General features: G+C 49.8%; 3 protein-coding genes across 3 annotated transcripts; 1 reads left to right on the forward strand and 2 right to left on the reverse strand.

The window, feature by feature from the left end:
* Positions 1–2,287: 2,287 nt before the first annotated feature.
* Positions 2,288–4,435, reverse strand: FTJAE_8111 (ELMO2; the record flags this gene model as incomplete). Its single annotated transcript, XM_037354894.1, has 1 exon — positions 2,288–4,435. The coding sequence occupies one exon, from the start codon at positions 4,433–4,435 to the stop codon at positions 2,288–2,290; it is 2,148 nt and encodes a 715-aa protein (XP_037204811.1).
* A 604-nt stretch (positions 4,436–5,039) lies between these two features.
* FTJAE_8112 (splicing factor U2AF 23 kDa subunit) lies at positions 5,040–5,790 on the forward strand (the record flags this gene model as incomplete). The annotated part of the gene is made up of 3 exons (XM_037354895.1): positions 5,040–5,105; positions 5,171–5,405; positions 5,462–5,790. 3 exons carry the CDS (start codon positions 5,040–5,042, stop codon positions 5,788–5,790), a joined length of 630 nt encoding a protein of 209 aa, XP_037204812.1.
* Positions 5,791–6,198: 408 nt separating this feature from the next.
* On the reverse strand, positions 6,199–8,132 carry FTJAE_8113 (oxysterol-binding protein; the record flags this gene model as incomplete). The annotated part of the gene is made up of 7 exons (XM_037354896.1): positions 6,199–6,550; positions 6,601–6,914; positions 6,965–7,214; positions 7,301–7,579; positions 7,636–7,746; positions 7,800–7,905; positions 8,021–8,132. 7 exons carry the CDS (start codon positions 8,130–8,132, stop codon positions 6,199–6,201), a joined length of 1,524 nt encoding a protein of 507 aa, XP_037204813.1.
* Positions 8,133–10,250: the final 2,118 nt, after the last annotated feature.

The raw sequence follows: 10,250 nt of genomic DNA on the forward strand, positions 1-10,250 counted from the left end.
TACTGTCCAGATTACCGACAAGATTGGCTGTCTTTTTTAGGGGACAACTCTTTTTTTCTCCGAGACGTGATTTGCTAGAGGGACGCGTCTCCTGTCAGCTTGGACTTCCTCGCTTCAGGGCCAGAACTGGCTGATCTCCACATGGAACTGATGGAAGGGATATCTCAAAAAAGGTACGTACCTCGGAATGGGATCTGCCCCAAAGGTGAAGGTGAAGGTGAAGGATGAGGCGGTGATGGAAGGAATTCGATATGTACGAAATATTCGGTCAGGGAGATGAACCAGTAAAGGTTGTTGATCTCCAGCCAGTTTCAAACTGGGCTGGCAGCCCGCAACAATGCCTCTCCCTTCCGAAAGACAGAGAGAGAGAGAGGCTCGACGAGTATATTTGAGCACAACTCTTGTCGTCTTCTCCTCTCCAACCCAAACAGATGAGGTTTTACTGGAGAAGGGCCATATCAATGACTGACCTAGAAGAGAAGAAGGAGAGAAAGGGAGAGGAAAGACGAGGGAAGAAGAAAACTAAATACAAAGGCTACCTTACCTTACCTACTTGCTATACCTAGGTACTAGGTAGCTCCGCATTTTTCTTGCTTCACTTTTAGGTTGATACCTTACCTTGAAATATCCAGGAATAAAAATAAACAAACAAAAGAGCCCAATCACGCACGACACGATCAGCATTGGATCGAATTGCACACCGCAACCTTCTCTTCTTTCCTCTTCCGCTGGGATCGGATGGGGACTTGGCCATTACGGGAGCTTGCTTGCTTGTAGCTCGTACAGCTAAAAACCGGGTTGTAACTTTTTTTTTCTTCCGGCTACTGACTGTCCTCTCCAAACAACGCAAATGCAGAGCAGAGTAGAGCAGAGAGGGGCCTCACGCTTATGCACGCGACACCAGTTGCAGCAAGCCAAGTGGAAGGCGAGGCGTCACCGCTACTGATGTGTGCCTCAGCATCTTTCTCGTTGTTCCTCCGGATGAGAAGAAACTACTAACCTACCCAACTACCTAGGTAGTACCTAGACTAAGTTTTCTGGCAAGTTGGTCTAGATTGTTGTCAACTTTTTCACATTATTATTATCTAGTACTTTATTATTAGACGAGTATCCCAATCATTTGAGTGTAGAAAGTAACACAGCCTTTGAGAGGGGGTACCTAGGTACCCAGGTTTTACAGATGGATACCATACTTGTATGGATGCAATACAACTCAGGCCATATGTACTGGTATCAGTCAGACCAGCCCACTTCCGCAGAATTGGATCTCTCTCCATTGTATCGTTACACGATCCAACCATCATGATCCACGATCTATCTGTAGATCCACCCAATGCATGCCACTCTGCCACTCCAACCTCGAAGCTCCATTGGAAACCGTTCCGAGTTGCCCAAGCCACTTCTACCTTACTTTTCCATGTATTACCTATGTACCGTCCTAGCAATCCAATGTTGATCGAAAGATTGAGACTAACTTTGAGGTGTTTGGCATGCTTGTAAGTCGATATATCACAACGAAAGAGAGAGAGAGAGAAAAAAAACCAATCCTGTGAGAACTAGTAATTCCTGCAAGTTACAACCTACCTAGGTACCTAGCCTAGAGCCCCATGTACGGAGTACTGACACCTAGCCTCCCAGTCCTTGTCAGATCCTTCATCTGGAGTCCTGGACTTGCTCCTAGCAATGTACGGAGCAGGGCCCATCAATCCATTGCCGACCCCCGTACCCCCGGACCGCTTCCTTGGCTTGTCTCCGAATCGGCCTGAAGCCGAACCGTTCTACATTAGTAAGGTAGTTCGGCCATTCAACCCCTCCCCTCCACGACAGCTGAACTGATCACCGTTGCATGAGTGACCGCCATCTGAGATGAGAATCAAGATGAGATCCTTTTCCTTCCGAACTGAGGCCATAATAAAAAGTAGCAAACTTTACGACAAGATCAAAATCAGCATATGCCATCAAATAATATGCCGATTTCGTACCTTTTACATAGGCCATATGTCAAGATATCATATTTTAGGATATATGTAAACTAAGTAATGAGCCATGCGGATGCTATGCTATAATCATGATAAGGCATGAATTATTCGGCAACATGCCCAAAGTTAATGCCTCACTTATATCTGATATGTTCTTCTTCCAGCTGCATTGAGCTTGTCCAAACAACGCTCGCTATGCCTGTCTCTATTGGCCTTGCCGCGCAACGATATGGGGTATATTTATGAATCGCCAAACACAAACGAACATGACAAAAGAGAGAAAAAACACGTTCAACCACCTTAAGCGCTCACACCTCGAAAAAGTAATCCTCATCAAGACCATCCCGGCTCGGTATCACTCCAGCTCCGGGCTCCGGGCCGTCAAATGCTGTGTCCATTCGGACATTCAATAGTCGGATTTTGAGCCCATACTCGCTCACCAGATTCACAAGCTTGTTGGTCTCCGCGGTTATAGGTGCTTGGTTCAGTAGCATCAAGAGTCCGTCCAGCCATTCCGAGGCCAGGCTGTGGCTCAGTGGCCACAAAGTAAATATGGGCTGCTCCTTGCTGTCCGTTCCCCTTGCCGCCTCCGTTGCGTTGACGAAACTGTAGACGGTGATCTTGGTTGTTGTCTTGGGAGTTGCATCCTTGCCCATAAAACCACTCATGGTGCTCCGGGTGTCTTCGTTGGGCGCCGAAACATTGGATACAACAGAGCTGATAGTACTGAGATCAACCTTTTCACCCAATGAATCCAAGCTGGGCGCCGTTATTGTCTTTTCCTCGAAGTCGGCGTAGTGTAGATACCGTCGGTTATGAGAGAGTTTTGCATATCGCCAAGGGGTAGGTGTGAATAGTCTGTGCTTCACTGCGCCATTGTCACGCTTAGGCGTCGGCTTTGAGAACCAAGATCCTTGTAGAAGGCATCGAATTCGCTGCTCCTTGACGAATTGCAGAGCCTCTTGTTTCAGCTCTTCTCTCACCTGTTGTAGGTGCTGACCCCATGTGCTCTCAAACGACATTTCCAACAGACCCATTTGCTGCTCCCGCAGTCGCGGTACGTCGTACTCCTGCATCTCTTCTTCCACCTCGGCCACATCCTTGGTCCTTGTAGCTCCTCCGACGACGCAGTCGATCAGAATTCTAACCAGCTCGACCACCTTTTCAAAGTCACCCTGTTCCGCGCCAGTGAGTTTCCAGACACGGAAAAAAGTGTACAAGCCGGCAGTGTGTAGCCGAGACCACTGGAGCAGCAGAGGCCTGAATAATCTGTCGTGATCTTTGGCCTCCAATAACTGGTAGCCCCTAACATCATCCAGATCCGTCTTGTCCACGTCGAAGTGGTCGTACAGTATCATCGTCACAGCGAAACTGGCCCTGGCCACGGGACAGCGCTCAGGTGTAGGCCTCCCTGCCTGTTCGAGCAGCAGCTTCTGAAATCCATCCTCATTTCTGCGAACATAGTCGGTCAGGTCCATCATACCCAAGAAGCCAGTCATATCGAATTCCTGTGCAGGACTCTCTGTCTCGAAACCTAGTCTCCTCCACTTTTCGGGATTGTGACGCCTGCTGCCCTTCTTCCCTGGAGCCTCGTGCGACTCTTGTCCGGGGGAATGTCCGTTTACGTGAGCTCGATCCGGTGCACTCGCCAGATGCAGTCCCTTGAGAGCCCTTCGGTGCTCCGGTCGCTCAAGATCAACATCGACTTCGCGCCATTTTCTCAATAGAATTTTGGTCAGCGTTTGAAACTCCAGCATGGGATGTGCCAGGTCCTGAAGCGCAGAACTCTGCATGAGCCTGTGAACCGCCTTGATAAGCCCCAAGTCTTGTAGCCGCTTGATGAACTTGGCCCAATCCTCTCCTGAACCTGCGTTGGCCTTTCCACCATTTGCTGCACTCTCGCCCGATACGGCGTCTCGGATCAGGGCATTGATCAACATCAGTGCATTGGCACACAGGGCATGATCTGCGCTCTGCAGCTGCTGTATAACCAGCTCGAAGAAGTTCGGGTGCACAGCCACGGCGGGTTTCAGGGCGCGGAAGCCAAAGGTTCCTGGTGTTCGGTTCGCGGCATCACTTTGGTTGGTAGACTGGGAATGACCAACAAGTGCGACCAAGATGGACATGGCTCCTCTGAGGATGTTGACCAGAGGGTTTGTAACGATCAATTCGACGACACGCTCGACGAGATCGCTTGCGGTTGGGCCCTCAAAGACATCCCATCCCATATCAACTTCCAACAATCGGGTGAGACTCTGAAGAGAGTATGCGAGGGTGTTGCCAGCAGATGTCATGATGAGTCGGCGGAGGACGACTAGGCCGCCCGAGGATATGAAAACGTCGGCAAATGCTGGATCATTAATCGAGTTTTGCAGTTTAAATACTGCCATCTTGCGCGAAGCATCTTCATCACTCGCCATTCGCGCCAGCAGCGCGGGGATGTCTGCTTGATCCATGGTCGAGGTATTGGTCCTTTGGGTAAACAAACAGAGACGGGGGACAACAAAGACCTTATAATATTGCTATCATTGCCTGGTGATGCATATCAACAGAACAGTTGTATATGTTTCATGTGTGAGTTATGTCGTATGGTTGAGAGTACAGGAGCAGGAGGTCCCTTTGGCTGCGATTGCGTTTCGTCCCCTTAACCTTAACGAAGGTCCCAAACAAAGACCCTGTCGAAATTAAACCAATTGCCAGAAACTGTTTGGGGAAGCTCTCCACACTAAAACTTGGACTTTAGCCTCTCGGAGCTCTTCAGGAGAGGCTTGCGTCTCAGGCTGATGAGAAGGCTTGGAAGGGTATTGAACAACCCTGTCAGAAGAATGGCGCTAGCTTTTAGTCAGGTGCTTGTAAATCTGTGGCGAGCACCGCAGGCTTATCAAGCCACAGAATGGATGGAAGGCTGGAGTCTTCCACCGCACGTGAGAAGGTACGTACCTCGACAAGCATCTTCGACGCCTCCAATTGATTTCCATACCTATTCGATCTCCAATCCTTTCCAAGCCTTCATCAACTTGCTGTCGCCTCATTTGTCTATTGTCCACCAGAACCGCAACAATGGCCAATTTTCTTGCCTCAATCTTCGGTACAGAACTTGACAAGGTCAACTGCTCTTTCTACTTCGTAAGTCCCTGAAACGCGTCTCAGTTGCAAGTCCAAGATTACTGACTCTGTCCGCGCTTATGCAGAAAATCGGTGCTTGCCGTCATGGCGATCGCTGCTCGCGAAAACACGTCAAGCCTTCCTACAGCCAGACGATCCTGATGCCCAACCTCTACCAGAACCCGGCTTACGATCCTAAAAATCGAATGAATCCGTCTCAACTGCAGAACCACTTCGATGCCTTCTACGAGGATATCTGGTGTGAGCTTTGCAAATACGGCGAACTGGAGGAGCTTGTTGTTTGCGACAACAACAATGATCGTAAGTCGTCCTCTTGCCCAAGCTCTCTGTAGTTTTTCGACGCTAACTTTGAATAGACTTGATTGGCAACGTCTACGCCCGCTTCAAGTACGAAGAGTCAGCCCAGAAGGCTTGCGATGAGCTCAACAGTCGATGGTATGCCGCGCGCCCGATATACTGCGAATTAAGCCCTGTCACCGACTTCCGCGAGGCTTGTTGCCGACTTAACTCTGGAGAAGGTTGCGTTCGAGGAGGCTTCTGCAACTTCATTCACAGAAAGAACCCTAGCGAAGAACTCGATCGCGATCTGACTTTGAGCACAAAGAAGTGGCTAAAGGAGCGTGGCCGCGATGAGAAGAGCGCGTCTCGCTCACCTACACCTGAACCCGCAAGACGTCGCTACTAGCGGCTTGCGTACTCGTACTGAGTGGTAAAGGGCCTTGGATGGGAAGAAATGCAATACGGATGGCACGGTCACGGCGTTATAGGGGCTGGGGATTTGTTCTAATAGTTTTTATGTAAGGATTCTTGGGCGATTCAACCATTACGGATACCCCTCCCTTCATCAAATACATCTCAAAAAGTATATTGCAGTAGTCACCTGGCGGAGGCCGGTGTTGAAACCCTTCTGACTCTTTGTAAACCCACGGAGAATGCAAAACTCCGTGTATAACTAATCCCGATGCGCGCCGATGTTGATGTAGCCTGCCTGTCCCCTGCTTCCGTCTTAGTCCAACTGTTCCAAGGCAAAGTCAGTCCTCACTGCCTCGTCCCATATCTAAGAGATAACCACTGTTCATTTCCTCATCGCGTTTTATTGTTGTGTGGCAGACGGTAGATCCTTTTTCAGGTCGTTTGTGAAGTCAATCAGCGGTCCATCGGCTTTCTTTCCCGTGGAGCTGAGCAAGCCTTGGATCTCAGATTGTTTTGTTCCTTGTTCAGCAGCGGGGGTCTGATCCGGCTTAGCAGGCGGAGGTATCTCGTCAAAGTTGATCAGGTTATCGTCAATATGATTTTCTACCGGTTGAGCTGATGCTGTTTGCGCAGGCTTGGCAGAAGGGCTGTGCGGTGGGATGACGTTTCGTTGGTTCGACTTTTGTCCTTTGATGATGGGATAGATTGCCATAATTTGCTCGGCTTGCTTCTCGGGCGTCGCAGCGTGGTCACTTGATACGCGTTAGTGAAATGCCAACTACGTTAATGTGCCAGCACTTACATATTGGCGTTAATGACCCATTCCAGATCTTCTTCGCCTTCTTCTAATCCACCGGGACCACCTTGGACTCTCCTGAAAAGTCGTGGGTGCCACTCGATGTTTTCCTGTGCTCGTTGGGCAGCTTCTTCACGTTGTCGGTCTTCGATCTTGGTCTTCTCGTCTGTGGCAAGTTCATGGTTGCGGTCCTTGACAGCTCTAGCCGTCTTGTCCCACAGCCGCTGAGACTCTCGTTCCTCTTGCTCCTCGATTGGTCGCACAGTTGGTGGCGAGGGCTTCGATCTCAGAGCGTTGAAGAACATCTCTCGGTGGCCAGTCTAATAATATCAGCTAAAAATGAGCCTGTCTTGTAAATAAGCGTACCAACCGTCATGTCTTTGATGTACATCTCCTCGCTCCAGAGGCCAGAGAGCTCGAACAAGACCTCGCCAGTGCTCTCCCGCTTGATCACTCCGCCAATGGCATTATAAGTACCGCCGACCCAGCCTTTTGTTTTGAAGTCGACATCAGCAACCAGGTCGAGTTCGGGGCATCGGACAAAGCTATGATCGCCAAGCTCGTACTTCATTTTGCCAAACAGAATGCCTCGGGCATACATGTTGGGTTGGGTGAGAATACTGCATCCTGTTAGAGTATATACGAGGGGAAATGAGCTGCAGAGCCACATAGCAATGCAGGAGTTGAGTGCGTTGGGCCAACATACTATTGCTCCCCCTTTGCAGCGTCCTTTCCGCGGTTCAGCAAACTCAGAAATGCAATGCCCTCCATCAGACTGGCGGCAGAATTTCCCAGGAAACGACTCCGAGGCTTAAGAGTTCCGTCAATACGAATATGGTGGTCTGGGGCCATGTAGAAGTAACTCGACTTGGGTGGGTGGTGGGAAGTCTGTTCAGAGATGTAATATGCGCGCTTTCCATCCTCAAAATCCCAGTAGCAGGTGAATATCTCACCCAGGATAGGGTTCAGGGGTTTCTTGACGCCTCTACAGATTGTCAGTAACAGGCGCATTGACATCATCAACAACGGGTAAAAACTCACGGAGGACGAATATGCCAACCACTGAGGTAGAACTTGACTACGGATACAAAGCGCTCGACGGGGTCGTCTATGGATGGAATCTGAAGGAGCATTTCGGGGTGGCACATGAAGCTGCAGCCAACAAGTTAACCTCTGGTTTTCATGACTTAGACAGGGGATTTCACTTCGTGATGCGCTCGAGCATACTGCGGGGTTCGAGAATGAAGGTGGGAAGAACGACACGACTCAGATCGGCCCCGGGTCGCAGTTGAGAGATGATATGGGAGAGGACTTGAATACATCACGATGGTCAGTCCAAGGTCGAAAGGCTGAGGCGGTCGGTTTGAGTCGCAATCGCACCGTTACTGCGAAAGTCGACGCAACCTGCAACGAAGGAGGGGCTCACCATTGCCCTGATCGGGCTCCATCACTAGGGTGTCATCCTCAGCGTCGGGACCACGAGGGTCATCGGTAGAGGAGCGAGTGCCTGCAGGTTGCGAGAACCAGTTTGTCAACATAGCGACTCTTCAGCGGCCAAGAAGAAAGAAAAAAGAATATTTTTTTTTCCCAAGAAAAATATAGGGATTTTGGAGGGGTGCAGATTTGGGAGGGGCAAGAACAGGACTCGATCAATAACTAGAAGGTCAGGGATAGGGACAGGGACGGAGGATTCGGATTTGCTGAGTGGGGATCCAATGTGAAAGGATGTGGGTGAGAGAGCGCTTGAACCGAATAGAGAACAGAACAGAACAGAGCAGAGGGGGGCGTGCCCTTCACTAGAGCTCCAAGCTACCAAGAACTATGGATGCCGGCACTGCAGCGTCTGGGTGACGTCTTGAACAAGGGAGACACCAACGCAAATTCAGTGTAGCGGGGGTAAGATTCCCCGGAGTCGATTGCGCATTGAAGCCGTCACAAGAGGTTCCGGTTCTTTATAGGACGAGAAAGAGGATAGGCAAACTCACTGGCGGTGCTGCCGGTCCTGCGGCGTCCATGAGAGACAAGACCCATGACCATTGTTTCTTGCTGCGACAGGCTGCTGCCTAGGTAGGGACGTTGGTTTGCGAACGATTTCGTTTGCTAAGGCTCTCAAAGAATGTCGGTATGGGACACAACCAGATGAACAACGTACGGGACCACAGTCCTTTATCAGAGGCGCAAATCGAGCTTTGTTGGGCAGGGTGCGGGGGCCTTTATATGATGTAGTTAGGTAGACAGGAAGTCACAACAGTCATAGAGCTCAAGTGGAGCTTGAGAAATAGCGATATCGTTTGCGAGCGGTGGTTGAATGGAGGTGATGAAGTGAGAATAATTGCTATGGAGTTTGAGCGGGTTGGTATTGAATTGGATTGGACTGGACTGGATGGAGAGAAAAGGATATGGAGGAAAGACGAGGCAGTCAGTCACCAAAGATTAGATATCTGGGCAAGTAGGTAAGGTAGGTAGCTATGGCAATGACGGAACGGATGGCCCGGTATTGACAAAAACGGTCTTGAGATGACCAGAGTGACGCCAGGGGAGGATGGGCACTGAAAGAAAGGATCACGTTTCTGAACAACCTTCCAAGGCAGATTAGCATCACGTAGGTAGGTAGGCGTAGGCGTAGGCACCTAGGTAGGTAGTTACCTAGGTAGTGGAGGTGCCTGGTGATGGCAAGTGGCGGTATCAACCATTTGAGCAGCCTGCAGGCATCGAGAATAAAGACTCCCGTAGGTGCCTACATACTACGGATACCTACCTATAATAAAGATCCAATCATTTCCATGAATCAATCAGGCAATCCGTCAGATCTGCCCCGCGATGGAGAAGGATTGTCTTTGCGTTGACCAGGAAGTGGGGGGCTGATGTCTGCCCTGACTGCCAAGGAATAACCCTGAAGAGTAAACATGTCCCCAATGGAATCTTTCATGAGGTCTATTTGTTTAGGATGTATAATTCCCTACCCGTGTATCCGTAGGTAGGGTCTATATGAGTATTTCCCCTCTTAACTACCTAGTGCCTGTCGTAAAAGATTGTAGCATAGGAGTCGAGTTGATGAACATTCTGGTGTCACAAGCTGAACCTCACTGGAGCTAACAGGGAGCTTGGCTTACCTACCTAGCTTGAACTACCTACGTCAGAGCCATGAGCTCACACACACCGCCCGACCATTCCAGCCCCGCGAGAACTTCACGCAATCGAATCAGTGCTGACTGTACTACAGTGAATGATATCATCCACGCTACACTGGAGGGAGATCTAACAAGTACCTATCTACCGACCCAAAGAATGTTCAGAACGACGTCCGTTAATAATAAATTGCTCGTAGGTTACGTATAAATCAGCGCCTCACCGTATAAGTGGGTGAGCGATTAATTAAATAGCCAAATGGCTACCATCTCACATGTCAAGACTACGTACATAGTAAGGTAGGTACTAATGTATAAACGAATCCAGTCAACAGCCTGATACTCCAAGCTACCTCACCTACTAACCTTGCCTTAGGTACTCCGTATGCTCGCTCGTATTGTAATGATACGAAACGCCTGGCCCAATCATGACGGTAGCTATCAAGCTTCGGCCCCACTCGGCCCGGGTCCCTCTAGACCCTTTCTTCTTAAGGCTGAGGCTCCTCCGGGCTTGGGCGGATGCAGTAA

Source organism: Fusarium tjaetaba (assembly GCF_013396195.1).
Source record: "Fusarium tjaetaba strain NRRL 66243 chromosome Unknown NRRL66243_c0000170, whole genome shotgun sequence".
Taxonomy (NCBI): domain Eukaryota; kingdom Fungi; phylum Ascomycota; class Sordariomycetes; order Hypocreales; family Nectriaceae; genus Fusarium; species Fusarium tjaetaba.